The 16,590-nt window shown below is 37.2% G+C and overlaps 1 protein-coding gene across 1 annotated transcript in view; it reads right to left on the minus strand.

Annotated features, from left to right (window-relative positions):
- pdgfc (platelet derived growth factor c) overlaps positions 1-16,590 on the minus strand; it is a 46,236-nt gene that overhangs the window by 11,911 nt on the left and 17,735 nt on the right. Inside the window, exon 2 of the mRNA XM_065272544.1 lies at positions 10,039-10,234. Within this exon, the coding sequence (XP_065128616.1) occupies positions 10,039-10,234 (196 nt within the window). The remainder of the gene's footprint in view (positions 1-10,038; positions 10,235-16,590) is intronic.

Here is a 16,590-nt window from a genome sequence, read left to right on the forward strand (position 1 = left end):
CGCCAGACCCGGAGATCAGCTGAATGGATTCCAAAACGGTAAGAATCAAATGTTTAACTCTAGGGGAGCTGAAAAATGAGCATATTTTCATAAAAAGTGGAGTGTCCCTTTAAGTTTAAATATGAACAAGACATGCTTTCTTTATCAAAATCAAGAGGACAAGCGTCTGTCCAAATAATATCCCCTTGTCCACTTGATGAAGTCAAAACAACTGCAGGGATTCCTCCAATGGGGAGCGCTTGAAGTTTGCGAGTGGATGTTTAAAAATTGACCGTAACAGAGCCAATCAAGCCCTGCTCGCAGGATATAATAATGCACTTGATGCTTACTGTGCCACATCACTGCTGTCATAAATCCAGAATCATGTGCTTCCTATTGGCTACTAGCTCTCAACATGAGACTGAAAGTGTTGCAATGATAATTACAGGAAAGGTTAATTATCCGGTGAAACTACTGTATATAGCCAATTCATCACTGTCTCCTATTATGTAGCATAGACTGTTGCATCTACAATGTGCTATGGTCTAATATATGTGGCTGAACAGGTAGCTATAGCAATGAGGTTATTTACACAAAATGGTAAACACAAAACAATGATACAGAAAGATGAAGACCAAAAAAAAAAGGAAAAATACAGAGAGCACTATTGAGACTAACTAAGCTAAAATAAGCTTGGTGAGATTATAAAAGGGCTATTGACATGTTAGCTCATAAATGTTATTTATCTTTATTTGATCTCAAGTTAATATGGTAACCCATTAGGCTTTTCATAAGCTACAATTGCTGTGGCCTAGAAATATATTCTCACGAGAGTTTAATGAACCGTATGAGCTATGAACCGAAGCATAGCTAAATGCATTATCTCAATCACCCTAATGGCTCTTCAGACCACAGAGAGGAAATCATGAAAGCTAAATGTATCTGTTGCTCCACATTCTCAGACATCCCAAATCACATTTCAGCAACAAAGGAGTTTTCTGTACTATATTTAGGGAAATCGCACCTAATCAAATGATAATCCAAGACGATGGACACGATGATAGATCCGGACAGCAGCATTTCTCATGTTTATCCAGTGGTTTATTATGATCTCAAAAACCAAAAAATCCTTTAACTTAAACCTACAACTTTAATACTAACGAATTTCAAATATTTGCATTTGTCAAGCACATGCCAGTACAAATAAATACACATTTTGCCGTGCTTCACAGTTTACTTCCCTGATTCTGCTTGGATACTGCTGCCATGATCATAAATGTACACAAATAATGCACCCCCTTAAAAAACAACAACTTTAAATTACCGCCCGGGGCCCGTATTTAGTTTTACACTGCAAAAATTACTTTCTTACTTAGTATTTTTGTCTTTTTTTTCAGTAAAAAATATCTAAAAATTCTTACATTAAGATGTTTTTTCTTGATGAGCAAAATTACCTAGGAAAATAAGTAATAACCTTAAAAAATTAAGCGAATTTGTGAATAAAACAAGCAAAAAAATCTGCCAATGGAATAAGAAAAATTATCTTGAATTAAGTGTTTATGAAAAAAGTAAGCACTAATTTACCTAAAGTTTATATTTTTATCTAAAAACTGGACTAGGTAATTTGCTCATCAAGAAAATACATCTTAATTTAAAAATGTAAAGATATTTTTACTGAAAACAAGCCTACTACTAAGAAAGAAAGTCATTTTTTGCAGTGTAGTGCCACATGGCAAAAAACAGTTTATAAATCACATGCATTCTATAAAACACTTTATTTCTGTAAAAAGTAAACACTTTAATTGATACACTCACTATAACATATTGCGTGGTTTAAATAGACTGCGGGTGGCATGTAAAAAAAAGTGCACAGCATGCAAAACCCAACAGCATGTTTTTACCCAACACTCCCATATCTCTCACATAACACTCTTTTGGGATCTAAATTACAGCCTGTTGATGTAACTTGGCCTGAACCCGAATTCAGTGGCCTTTCTTTAATAAAGAAAAGAAATTGTAGAGGTTGTGGTTGTGTTATTCCTGCCTGCGTGGCCCAAATGTTCCTGCAGTGTTCAATAAAGGCTGGTTTAAGTGGTAGATGTCTGGTACAATTCATATGATTGGACAACCATACGTTCCCTTTTCTGCAGATGTCAACACAGGGCCTTTGACTATCTGATGACACGGTTTATTTTCTGCCCTGCTCGACCCTAACATTTCCGACCACATTCAATGAAAACAACACAGGCCATCACACATCACGCTAAAAAGAGACACGTGTGATAGCAGAGACCCAGTGATATCAAGCAGCAGTATGCTGGTAAAGAATTGAATGACTTGAGAGAGAACCGAACTGAACATCACCTTATAGCTGGACTCTGCAGATTGCTTTCTAGTTCTCCAGACACACGAGGTCAAGTGTGTTCTGAAAGCTATGAATGCCAAAAAGGCGAGACGAGATACCAGGCAGGGTCCTCCGAGACTGTGCTCATCAGTTTGCAGAGGTTTTCACGGATATCTTTAATCTCTCATTAGCACATGCCTGAAAATGGCTACTGTCATTTCAGTGCACAAGCAATCTAACATCACCTCCCTGAATGATTATAGGCCAATAGCACTAACACCTACTAAATCCAAGTGCTTCAAAAGACTAATCCTAGGACACATTAAATCAGTACTCTCTACCATCCTAGAACCACATCAATATAGGTCAAACAGATCCACTGAGAATGCCATAAACAGTGCTCTCTTTCTAGGCCTACATGCATACTTATCTATGGGAGAACCTGTCACAGAAGTTTAAAAGAGCCAAAAACATTTAAGAAGATCACCAGAAAAATCCCTTTCCAAGCACATAATGCTACAATTAAATACTTGAATAAGACTCACATAGACATCAGCTCATTAGAGATTAATAGCTTATGAAGGAGCTTCAAAGCAACATAGACGACTTATAGGCTTGACAAATGACAGCCAAAGATAAAGGGTGTGTGCTTACTAAAAAAAAGGAAAGATTTCTCAAGAAACTCCAAAGACACTTTGATGGAGAAACCTACAGATTACACCTACAGATACAAACTATGTACTGTATAATATGATCCTTAATTCTATTGCAATATAGTAAGAAAAGGAACTCAAAGATCTAAGACAAGAATTGTGTACAGATCCTTGCAATAAGGGGCAGTGCATTATCATGCTGCAACACAACGTGATGGTCGTGGATGAATGGCACAACAATGGGTGCATTTTATGGATTACATTTTGAATGCACAGTGTTCGTTGTCCATAACCACACCACCACTCGATCCTCAACGTAGACACCAGCAATCCGCTCACCCACACAACCTCATACACGCTGTCTGCCATCTGCCCAGTACAGTGAAACCGAATTCATCCGGTGGAAAAATTAACATTCAATTCACGGGCAACAGCTCTGGTGGACATTCCTGCAGTTAGCATGCCAATTGCACGCCCCCTCAAAACTTGCGACATTGTTAAATTTCCAAAAAAAATCTGAAAATATGGCAATTTTTTTCTTGTTGGTGTGAACAAACAAAAGGATAATGGGACAATATTGCTGGAGGTTATATATTCAGCATGTTGCTTTAATTTCATACTTTATATTACAGGACAGTTGCTTTGATTACATCCAAATAAAACTTTTTTTAGCGTTAAGATCATCACAGCAACGTGCATTATTACCTTTACCACAGGTACATTGGAACACAGAATGTATACTAAGTGTTTAGCAGTTATGAATATATATATATATATATAAAAAGGGGGTTGACAATGTTGAAGTAAAAAGTATATATATATATATATATATATATATATATATATATATATATAAAAGGGGGTTGACAATGTTGAAGTAAAAAGTATGTATGGTGAATGTGTGAAAAGAAACCGTCAATAGAGGAGAACAATCCACCTGTTTCTTGACGTAAATGTGGGCGCCGCCATCTTTGAGCTTTCCGGTTTATGACTTCCGGTGAGCCACTAAAGGTAAAGGTAGTCTATTGCGAAGGACACAAGTGTGCCGTTTTGACTGGCTGTTTATTATGAAATCCAAGAAGACCGACTTATTTTTTGCAGTTAGGGGTTGCCATAATAGCTAATACAAACGCAGTAAATCTCTACAAAACATTTGTTTTAACCATAATCCATGCACAAGAACTGAATGTGTATGTGGCGCACATTCAATCATGATCTGTATTTACAAATCCATCCAGTAAAACCTTTCATAGAAATTACATGTAAACAATAAATACAATAATTGTTTAAAAACAACTAATATTATGTTGATAAAATATGCTGATTTAGCTGATTTATTTATTCTGCTACTATATATTATTACCAAAATGTGAATACAGTACAGAATATATACAACATAATCTGCTTACCCGTAGTTAATGTTTATAATAGTTCGCAATATGTTTGGGCGTACTTTTGTTATGTTTCAAATGAAAAAGCAAATACTTCAAAAAGTAAGCAAATAATTTCATAAGCTAATGTCTCCACCGCGTAAGAAGCGATGTAATAATATTTTCATAAAACGAAAACAATATTCAGTACAGTAGATTAGTATGTTTATTATGGTTCGTTCAAATAACTTACAATATTTTAAATTAGAAAGAAACTGCAGACTGTGTCGGACCGCGTGAAGTTCGACGTGTCGACATAAACAAATCCATAAAAAAATTGTTGTGACATTTTAAACCGAGAAACAGGTGGAAACTGTAGTAATACTAACAAACACATATATACATATACACCAGAAACAGTGTAAGGGTAAGAGGCAGATCAATAATAAATAATTATACTACGGGGCTGTTGCTTTATTCTGCTTGGTTGAGAAAAGTTTCACACGTATGCATTATTTTTTGATAAACGCACACTTGACTTAACCTGGCTGCAGTGGCGGCGTTTCACGAAAACCTAGGGTATGGCAAAAATTCTTCGTACAAGAAGGCCATTCAAATAACGAATCTATGAAACCACATTATATCCATATGTGTACATACTCCACCAACCTGTACAAAATCATATGATTGCACGGATGTACACTCACTGACAATACGGAAGCAATACAAATGAAAAACAAAAATAGAAATCATGGTTGTTTAAAATGCTTTTCAAATGTTGTCATTCTTATCTAAGTGCAACTCCAGCAACAGATAAACTAAAACAAAATAATATCAAAACATACTGTAAGATCCCTTCACAAATCTTGTCATGACAGCCGCCAATAACACTTATAAAAACACAATAAAGACTTAATGTGATATAGAGCACACATAGTTAACCCAGCCAGCTAACCAACTAAGACAAAAACATTAAATAAAACTCTTAGTAAAACAGGGCTAAATACAAAAACAAGCCTTACCTTTTGTCGTCGTGCAGTTTTTATTCCACAAGTCGCCATATTCAAAAACGCGCGCAAATAATTAATACAATTCACTTCGACTGCGCTACAATTTCCCAGTGTATGTTTATTTATCCACAGATAACAAATCATTTTACTTCTTGAATAATGTATGCAATATGCATTGCGCGAGTGTGGGGGAGAACCGTGAGTCTGTTTGAATGTTAAAACAAAAAAAGGAGTTTACTTGCGAAAATAAAGATTAACAACAGCGGTCATCATGAAACCTCCTGCACAATTCAAGCTGCGCTGCAAGAACCACAAGTTGATGACATCAAAGTACCGCGAGGGTGAGGCGAGAAATCATCGGAAGAGTTTAGTTTTAAACCGCTCTCGCGGCACGTTGATGTCATCCACATGTCAGTTTCTGTATTATAGCATGAAGTCGAGCATACGCGTAAATTATCCATATTAGTGATATACCAATGTTCAGATATGTTCTACTGAAAATATTTAACATTATTTTTAATGAGCTTCATTATAGCCTGTTGATTTCTGGTGTTTTGTCTGAATGTTGGGTATGGCAACTGCCATACCCTGCCATACGCAAACGCCGCCCCTGCCTGGCTGTGCCCTCCTACGCACTTCCGCTCCATTTCATTTTCCTTAAGTACTACGTCTGGGATTTCGGTCTATTCTAGCGTTTCGAAAAATAAAATTTTTTGTAGGACCAACCAGCGAACAGAGGGAGTGGCTGAGAACAAACACGATGTTGTGCGTCAGTTTGAGTTGTAGTTCAGTAATGGCAGCGGAGAAAGACGTGAGAAAAGCTATTCGGTCCGTTGTTGCAAAACTGCCAAATATACAGAAGTTAAAGCCGGAGCAAGATCAAAGTTTGCTGGACTAATTAAACGCATTATCACATTGGGTGTGCATTATTTTTATATGATTCAACAGCCAGTTGTCAATTATTCCTTACATAATCAGTTAAAAATAAAAATAAACACTTGCGTGGATAAGATCTTAAAGTCAGTATGACTGTGGTTGTAATAGAAGTCCTGGGTTTTAATTAAAACAATTAATCGCCCATATTAACTCTTTCCCCGCCATTGACGAGATATCTCGTCAATCAAGAGAAAACCAATGACGAGTTTTTCCGTCTTTCCGCAATACCGCTATTGTCCACAACTTTTTAAACCCGGAAGTATTGCCCTATGGCAAGCTGCTGCATGTCCGTGTCTGTTTTAAAGATCACTCTGAATGGGATCTCTATGAAAAGTCAGTCACAAAAATGGAATTATCTCTGCTTTTTGCTCAAAATGTGGTGTTTTTGCAGAAACCTACCCATATTCAAAAGCTGATTACAAAAGAACTACTGAAGGTAGGATGAAACGTTTTTTTTTTTAAAGCAGAGGGTCTGTTCTTTCATTTGGTATATTGTATGTTTATATATTTGAAGAACAACATTTTCTGGAAGACAATAAACTTTTGTGAAAATCATGAAAAACGCTGGCGCTGGCTGGCAACTTTTTTTAAAAACGCTGGCGGTGAAAGAGTTAAAGGGATAGTTTACCCCCCCAAAAAAAACACAATTCTGTCATTTACTCACCCGCATTTTGTTCTAAACCTGTATAAGCTCCTTTCATCTGATGTACACAAAAGAAGATATTTTGATAAATAATGGTAAGCACACAGTTGACAGTACCCATTGTATTTGTTTTTTCTATTATGGAAGACTCCATAATTTATAACACAAATTATTTTGTGTTCATCAGAAGAAACAAACTCATTCAGGTTTAGAACAATATGAAGGTAAGTAAATGACAGAATTTTTATTTTTGGATGAACTATCCCTTTAAAGAGTGAACTTTACAGTAGCACATTATATAGTCAGAATTCACTAGAAAACAGAATGTTATTCAATGCAATACTAACAAACATTTTGAGAGTTTTTGATCTTTCCCCCAACAGACAAACTATACATCAACAGAAAATAGTTGCCCTGGAGTATTACCAAGATGGCAGCTGAGTGAACTGAATTGCCCTTAAGGGACTTTGTACTCACAAACAAACTCTATCACCCACATAGGTCAAATACACCCTCATTGCACCATCGTCTACACTTCCTCCCTAGGGCCAGAAAATCTGATCTAAACAAAGTGGATGTGTAAGTTCACATAGTGTCATTTATGATTCTGTCACGTTACTGTATGTTTACAGATCTTAGATCAGTTACATGGACCAATGGGAAGACAGTAGGGGGAACTGGTTTGAAGTTAAAAATATATGCTATTAAAAACAAGTCACTGGGAGCAACTCTATATGTAACTGGCAAGACTTAAAAAAAGGCTAACGTACATGTGCAGTAAGTGTATTGTCTAATTGATTATTGACACTTAAGAATTTATACATGAAGTAAAACCATATTGATTTATTTGTTCAAGCAGAACAACACAGTATGTCACATAAATCATGAGAGAAATCAACCAAAACCTTGGCTTTATTGCAGCCGTTGAAGAAACATTTCACAGGTAACATCTGCAAGTCAATAAGACAGATAGTAGAAAATACATTTATTAATAATTGGCAAGGTTTCCACCTTTCTTGACTCTAACAGTCAAAAAAAGGTCATCATTAAAATTCATCCAACGGTAAATGCCCACAATCGATTGCACCAGACAACGAAACACGGACAGAAGCCAGAAAGGAGAAGCTTGTCTGTAATTGAAAGGGTCTTAATGTAGATAGGCTGAGCCGTGTGTGACCTGGTGTGTGTGAATGCACGTCTGCAGTTGTGTGTAAGAGATCTCTCCAGAATCTCAAACAGATGCTATAAAGCTAGGAGACCCAACGAAAAGCAGCAAGGGCCATTCTCAATGTCACCATATCAGTCATGATGAAAATAAATATATAACTGAACGTAATGACTTTAAGGGTGGGCTTTTCATTATTCATCATCCTCCTCGTAGCACAGCCAATCTCCCAAATGGCCTCCCCTCGACTCTAAATCTTAAAAATGTATACGGTCACAACAAGCACATACATCTCCCTGTAATCCCCCGCCCCTCCCCACATACACTTCATAGTTCATATAGTGCTTCCTTGTATATAGGTGCTTTATCTTGCGCTATGAGACCCTGTCAAGAGAACGCAATTGGTGCCTGATGCGAGTTGTTTAGTAGAGCCGATTTGTCGCATAACACAGAGCAAATAACAGAGCGCCTGAAAGGAAACATTTCTCAAGCTCTCAAATCTTTCACATCTCCTCTTATTTACAGATACGGTACAGACTTGTGCTATATTAAAACATGTGTGTGTGTATAAATCAAGTGTCATTTTCACATCTAAAACAAGGTCAACTGAAAATGATTTGTAGCTCTTGTTTGTTGCCATTTAACTCTGAAATGTGTTCATTTCAAAATTTAATGTATACACTCACCTAAAGGATTATTAGGAACACCATACTAATACTGTGTTTGACCCACTTTCACCTTCAGAACTGCCTTAATTCTTCTAATTCTTTAGAAATGTTGGCCCATATTGACAGGATATCATCTGGCAGTTGTTGGAGATTTGTGGGATGCAAATCCAGGGCACAAGGCTCCTGTTCCACCACATCCCAAAGATGCTCAATTGGGTTGAGATCTGGTGGCTGTGGGGGCCATTTTAGTATAGTCAACTCATTGTCATGTTCAAGAAACCAATTTGAAATGATTCGAGCTTTGTGACATGGTGCATTATCCTGCTGGAAGTAGCCATCAGAGGATTGGTACATGGTGGTCATAAAGGGATGGACATGGTCAGAAACAATGCTTTGGTAGGCCGTGGCATTTAAACGATGCCCAATTGGCACTAAGGGGCCTAAAGTGTGCCAAAAAAAAAAACATCCCCCACACCATTACACCACCACTACGAGCCTGCACAGTGGTAACAAGGCATGATGGATCCATGTTCTCATTCTGTTTATGCAAAATTCTGACTCTACCATCTGAATGTCTCAACAGAAATCAAGACTCATCAGACCAGGAAACATTTTTTCCAGTCTTCAACTGTCAAATTTGGTGAGCTTGTGCAAATTGTAGCCTCTTTTTCCTATTTGTAGTGGAGATGAGTGGTACCCGGTGGGGTCTTCTGCTGTTGTAGCCCATCCGCCTCAAGGTTGTGCGTGTGTTGTGGCTTCACAAATGCTTTGCTGCATACCTCGGTTGTAACGAGTGGTTATTTCAGTCAAAGTTGCTCTACTATCAGCTTGAATCAGTCGGCCCATTCTCCTCTGACCTCTAGCATCAACAAGGCATTTTAGCCCATAGGACTGCCGCATACTGGATGTTTTTCCCTCTTAACACCATTCTTTGTAAACCCTATTTGATGCCACGCTCAAAATAGCTTAAAATCATCTTTCTTTCTCATTCTGACATGCAGTCTGAATTTCAGGAGATTGTCTTGACCAGGACCACACCCCTAAATGCATTGAAGCAACTGCCATGTGATTGGTTGATTAGATAATTGCATTAATGAGAAATTGAACAGGTGTTCCAAATAAGGTTGGGAGTGTATATAATAAGTGTGAAAAATGGTTTTAATTTTAGGAAGGAATCATTCATGCAAAAATAATGAAACATGGTTTGAGGTTAAGATAAGTGAAGTGCATGTGACGTTTGGCCAGTGACCAAAGAGTCAGAGTGTCTTACTTGCAAATGCCATCGTCTGAATCCTCCAGGCCAAAGCGTTGATCAAAGGTCAGCTGGATTCTAGATGCCTCTGTGACTGCCACCAGTCTCCAAACTATAACTGTATTGCGAGGATATGTGTTGGGGAAGTTAGGACTGTGAATAATTCCTTCCCCAGTGACAGTGAGGATCTTCTCATGTTGAGACTCTTGAACTCCTACAGTAGAGAAAAGAAAGTTGTTTATAAAGTTTCACAACTCAAAACAGATTTGCAATATCATTAATAATAATAAAAATACACTTCAGATAATATGTAGCTTATAAACATCAGTTGAAAATCAAATGGATTACACAGACAATCTAGAGAGACTGTGTGTACTGTGCGATTTGATTGAATGATGCTGCATAATTGATCACACGCAGTGAACCAAACTCAGCATCTTTGGTTTTAATAAGCATCAATCAACCGAAAACCTGATAATCATATTAAAAGGATAGATAAAAGGAAAATATGACAATGATTTGCAATGTCAATACCAATAAATTTAGCAGAGTGATGTTGTGCAGTTTTGCCAACACAGCAAACGTTGATACATCCCACACAATAATAATTGCCTCACCATAATAGTCTTTCATATTATAAGATCGACCACACGCAGCTATAAAGTTTTATTTACTGGGATGCTACATGTGCCAATGACATTTCAAGAACACTGAAGCTGGTGTGAAAATCATTGCTTAGGGGATAAAACTTGCTACAATTGATTTTACTTGTAAGAGCTCTGATAGTTTAATAGGCTGGAAATACACTTATATTAACATTTATGCATTTGGCAGACACGTTTGTGTCAAACTACTTACAATGCAGTTTCTAATAAGTATGTGTGTGCACCCTGGAATCGAATCCATGACTGTTGCGTAGCCAATGCATTGCTCTACAAGGTGAGACGCAAATGTCATTTTAAGCTTAATGCTTCTGGTTTAGCAGAGCCGTGTTGAAATGATCCGAAATGATTACATGATTTACTCTCTACTTTGTTTTGACAAGATTTAAAGAGTTGTTACTCCCTAGGGCAAGAATTAATAATGACTTTCTCAGTAATGGCACGCCTTCCACCTGCAGCTCTGCCAGTGAGGGCACAAAATGAGCCCCACGACTAAGTCTCTTTCTGCTTATGTACCTCTGCCAACATTTCACAATAGTTACCTCAGCAAAGTAAAAGAGCTAATAAAAAACTATCCTGAAAATACTTTCTCCAAAAATGGATGATTCCTGTCCAATAAAATTGTTATTGAATTCGGAAAGTGGATTGAGTTCTACCTATCCTCTTGTCCGCAGCTCAGCGAAGATGTTTGATGTAAACAGACAGCTGTTGAAATGCAACACCAGTGCTTGGTTTTACAGGCCTGTCACATTCAGAGCCCACCCAGGGGACATGCACACAAATTTTCTTTCACGCTTCGCTCCCCGAACACACGCAAGGATCTGTCAAGCTGTGTGGCAAAGTCCGTGTCAATAGGTATTCTCATCTGTCACATTGATACTAAATCTCTAATGTCCTTCTCTGTCTATCTGAATTCACCTTATTCACCTTAAAATGTAATACAAGAGCAGCATTTTCTTGTGTTGTAGGATTTGCCGGCACATCAATGCTCAGAGGATGATAAGTTATCAACAAATGACAGTCATCGCTTCTTATCCACAGCAAAGGATTATTAACTTGTTAGCTGTTTCAGAGTCGAAAGATAACAATGTAAACATATTTACCACAAATGCCTAATGCTCTCTTATCTTCTTATTTGTGTTAGGATTAACAAATTACTTATCCGTCTATGGGCTGGATAAAATGCACCAGCGGTACGTTGTTAAAAAAATAGCTCTTCCTAAAATGAAAACTGTCAGCATTCTTGATGCTTTTCACAAAAAGGTACAAAAGTTGTCACTGGGGCAGTAACTTTTTGAAAAGTGCACTTTTGTATCTAAAAGTTGCATATTTGGTACCTCAAAGGTAGCTAAGAGGTAGATTGGTCAATGACGTGACATTAATTATTGTGTCCGTATGGTTCAATTAAATGTAAAAGGGTTAGGGTGACCATACGTGCCATTCTTTCCGGATGCGTCCTGGCCAGGATTTCGGTGCGTCTTCCGAATACGCTATTCAGTTAAAAACATAAGACATGCAATTGTAGTTTCATTATTACCATAAAAATGTAACGGTTGCTTTTCTGTAATAATAATAATAATAATAATAATAATAATAATCCCCTATATGCGGTCGACAAATACGACTTCCGGAAGAAGCACCCGAAATCCTGGCCAGGAAGCGTCCGGGAAGAATGGCACATATGGTCACCCTAAAAAGGGTTAAATTTCAAAATAAATTTCCTGATTACTTGCATACAATTTTTTTTTTTTGGGGACCAAGTCTAAAATTTCTGGTTTTATTTCATTTTGAAAGAATATTTTGGGGATAATTGCAAAAATGACACTGTGGTGTAACCAGCCTGTATTGGTGTAACTAATATTTTTTTAAATTAAAATATTAATATATTTATAAAAAATGTGGAATAAAATATAATAATCTAGTTTAGTGTAATATGATTTATTTACATACATTGTTACATAAGATTATTTAGAAAACAGAGCTGTTTTCAGCATATGTCAGGACAAATAATACAAAAACGCATTAAAATTTACATATGGAAATAACTAATAAAATTGTTTTTTTTTTGATGATTACGTTTACATGTCATCAAGGTGGATAAAGTATTTAATATTTCTCATTCTTTGGCGCAATTGGCGGTTACACCATTTGACATTTTCAGGTCCATTCAGTCTTAACTTTCATAAAAATGGTGCAAATGTAATTTTTTTATTCCATAAAATCAACATAAATACACTATGTGCATTGAAACAAACCTCATGGATGCTTTTAAAACAAGTTTTTTTTTAAGATTTTTGAATTTCTCATGTTGCCAAACATATCTGAAGAAAGGTACCATCCCAGTGACAACTTTTAAGAGTGTCCTAAAACTTTTGAAGACTGTCATGGTCACCATCAACTTACATTGAAGAGAGCAAACTCCCATTGTGTTCAAAGGGAGACAGAAAGTCACAGGTTTGGGGTGAGATGTCAAAAGAATGTTCATTTTTGGGTGAACTATCCCTTTAATGTTGAATGATGTTTCAGGAGTCACGGGAAGACAAATGACTGTGAACCTGTGGAGCTTTGGAAAGGTCTGGGGAACAGACTTAACCCCAAGGTGTGTCTGCAACCACAAGAGATAGAAATCTGATCGCTGACATCTTTAAAAAAATGAAGGAACGTGCAGACTAGAGAGAGAAAGATAAAAAGAGATCTGTTTAGGTCATCAAAATTCAATATGTTTGACTTAGTCTCTGTATGACTTGTTTATAATAGACAGGAGGGAAAATTTTAGGAAAAATGAAGCCTGAAAAAATGTCTCCACAAACATGACGGCGGCTACTTTTATGTCTCTTTCTCGTGTTGTGATTAATTGTACTCCAGGGAAGAGATGTGAAAGACTATACAAAAGCCCATTTTGCAAGACAAACCTTCCACGCTTCCAAAAAAAGCCATGAAAAATTTTGTTTGACATGCAGAAACCTAACATGCCCTGCAAACTACTGCCTGCTTGAAGAATAGACACCTTGTCAGTGCTCGTAATTGAAAGCAAGATGGCTCTTGCTTTTGTAGAGATGAGGAGCATTTTGTGTGAAACTTATCCAAACAACACAGCCTCCGGAGCGGTGTCGAACACCTCAGATATGTTTGCATCACAAGCCTAAACTCTTTATGGATTGCGTTATATAAACAAATCAGGAGTTGGCTGCAGCTGCCAGAGTCTTTGATGTTGCTTGAAACGACAAAGAAAGTCTTTTTCAGCATTTCCTCTGCATGTTACAGCATTTACCAAGTTGACTGACAGCTTCTCGTCAAGCTTTATATTATGTTTAAAAAATAAATATTTTGGCTTCTGACAAGACAAGCCCTCTTTATTCAAGGCCAATAACTGTAAAAGTTGATAGCAGTTCTTGATAGGGATAAGATGCATTTAGGTTCTCAAAACAAAGTAACATAGGGCTGATTTAACTGTTATGTTATTAAATACTCGACAGTAAGTCTCATGGGTTTTAGTTGGGTTCTGCATCATTCAAATTGAGAACCCAACTAAAACCCATGAGTCGAGACTTACTATCCAGTACAACGTGTGCACAGCAGAATGAAAATGCATTTCTCCCAGCCAAATGCTCAACGTGCAAGGTAAATACGGGTACAAGTAAGGTAAAAACATAAAGCTGGTACAAACAGTACAATAACATCTGGACGTACTATACACAATTAGACAGACAAAATAACACATGGAAATGTAGAACAATATATACGTATATATGTATATATTTACAAAACAGTGGCAGCTCATGACTGCTCATCCGAGGGGCGCTAATTCAAAATAAGTGTTCGGAGTGTCGTGTGTTGCTTGCATTTTCAAAATGTGTGTTTGTTGCGTCATGTGAACCATGTGCATCACGTGTTTTGTCAAAATAAGTGCCTGCTGCACACGCGTCAAAACAGTTTATTATAAAAGAGACGCTCACGTTCACAAAATACACGCCAGACACTCCCTTAACAGTAAACTCTGATTACGCATAAGATTATGCGAGTATCTGGCAAACGCGAGCGTCTCTTTTATCATAAACCCTTTAGACGCATCTGCAGCAGGCACTTATTTTGACAAGACACGTGATGCACACAGGTTCACTCGACGCGCCTTACACATATTTTGACATTACGAACCACACACATGACGGGCTACATTATAAGCTACAAGTATATACAAAATTATACAAAAACAATAATGTAAACAGTCACCAGTGGATAGTAAAAAGGTGCACATTGGTGAAGGCAAAAAATAGTTTTTTAGCTTAAAAATAGCAGCATAAGGAAACCATATTGTTTCTTTCAATTTTGTTTGTGATATGTAACGGTTTTGTGCTGTGTAAGTCTGTTATTGAATTTCTTGTATTGCTGCTCATTTTGGCCAGGTCACTCCTGTGAATTAGATTTTTAATCTCAGTGAGTTTTTACCTGGTTAAATGAAGGTTAAAAAAATTAAATAATGAATGTTTACTATATTTCTACTCAGTGGAGAAGAAAAAAAGTGTTCAAATAACGCAATTCTTCTCACTGTGTTGGTCCCTCTGTGTGATTGCACTGAATTGTTTTGAATTGCAATTCAGTAAATCCGTCTTTCTGTAATTTAAGCTGTATGGGATCCAAGCATCGTCAATTCAGGTTCCTGTGAGGCATGACCGATTTAATTAAAATTTCTCTCATTTAAAACTTAATCCCAAAAAATAAATTCTGTTTCTCTTCACCAGAACTAACGAACAAAGAATAACAAAAGCCTGTTAATTATTAAGACTTCTATAGAAGGCACACCGACACCTAATAATGTACTTATACAAGGAACACGAAGATTTACACACAGTTAAGCATGAAATGAATGAGCTCTTAAAACAGAACAAGGCAATTATACGCCACTGCAAAGCTCAAACATCATTCCTTAGGGAATATACAATTTGCTAAACATTTCTGTACATACGCAGCTTACGAGCAAAACAAAAGAGGGAAAACTTGGAGAAAATTGGGGAATGGTAGCTGAGCTTTGCAAACACCCAAGCATAAAAGTTTCTTTCTGTTCTAGCTCAAGTGCACAAATAAAAACAGAACATTTTGACCACCAGAGCAAAGTTTGCCTTTAGAAACCGAATCTCGGCCTTCACACTAAGACTTCCTTGTTTGATTTTAAAATTAAGGCTTGGTCGGGATTGAGAGAGCTTCTCTGTGTCTGTACCGTGCGATGACCTCATCTCACTGGGTTAAATAATGTCATATAATGATCAGAGACTGGGCCCCTGGGTGCATTACCTCAAACATGACTTTCCCTTGACCCACCTCTCTTTTTTCCTCTCTCATGAGGAGAACGCAGCACTGATTAAGGTAGGAAGCTGAGCATGAATAAATACAAGCTCACAGTGCTACCATTGTGCCTTGTTCGCACGTTAGACCGCCGACTGAGCCCCTGAGTTTAAATATTAACCTGGAAGCTGCGGAAACAAAGACGACACACACATACGCAAGTGGATGTGGGCGACGGTGCAAATATAAACAAAAACACTTGAGAGGAAAGCAGGGACTCTGATGTCTCTGCTTATATACTGTAAAGTTAACACTAAGTGACACATACTCAACATCAAACATATTGGCTGTACAAATCGCTTTATAATGTAATTAATACATTTGGTGTACTGTATTAAGTTGTAAGACTGGTGGAAGCAAAATTATTATTGGCCAACAGATATTCGGGATGATATTTGCACTGATTTTGTTGCCGTAAAGCCACATAAACCATAAAAGAGTCCAAGCTTACTGTTCTCCAAAGTCCACCATTATCAGTCTGGGGTTTCGAAGACTACAATAATTACTTGCACATAGAAAAAAACATTAAAGAAGAATCTACACCAAAACCCTCCTTTTAATCCTCCTG

This window comes from Paramisgurnus dabryanus, chromosome 16, assembly GCF_030506205.2.
Source record: "Paramisgurnus dabryanus chromosome 16, PD_genome_1.1, whole genome shotgun sequence".
Lineage (NCBI taxonomy): Eukaryota > Metazoa > Chordata > Actinopteri > Cypriniformes > Cobitidae > Paramisgurnus > Paramisgurnus dabryanus.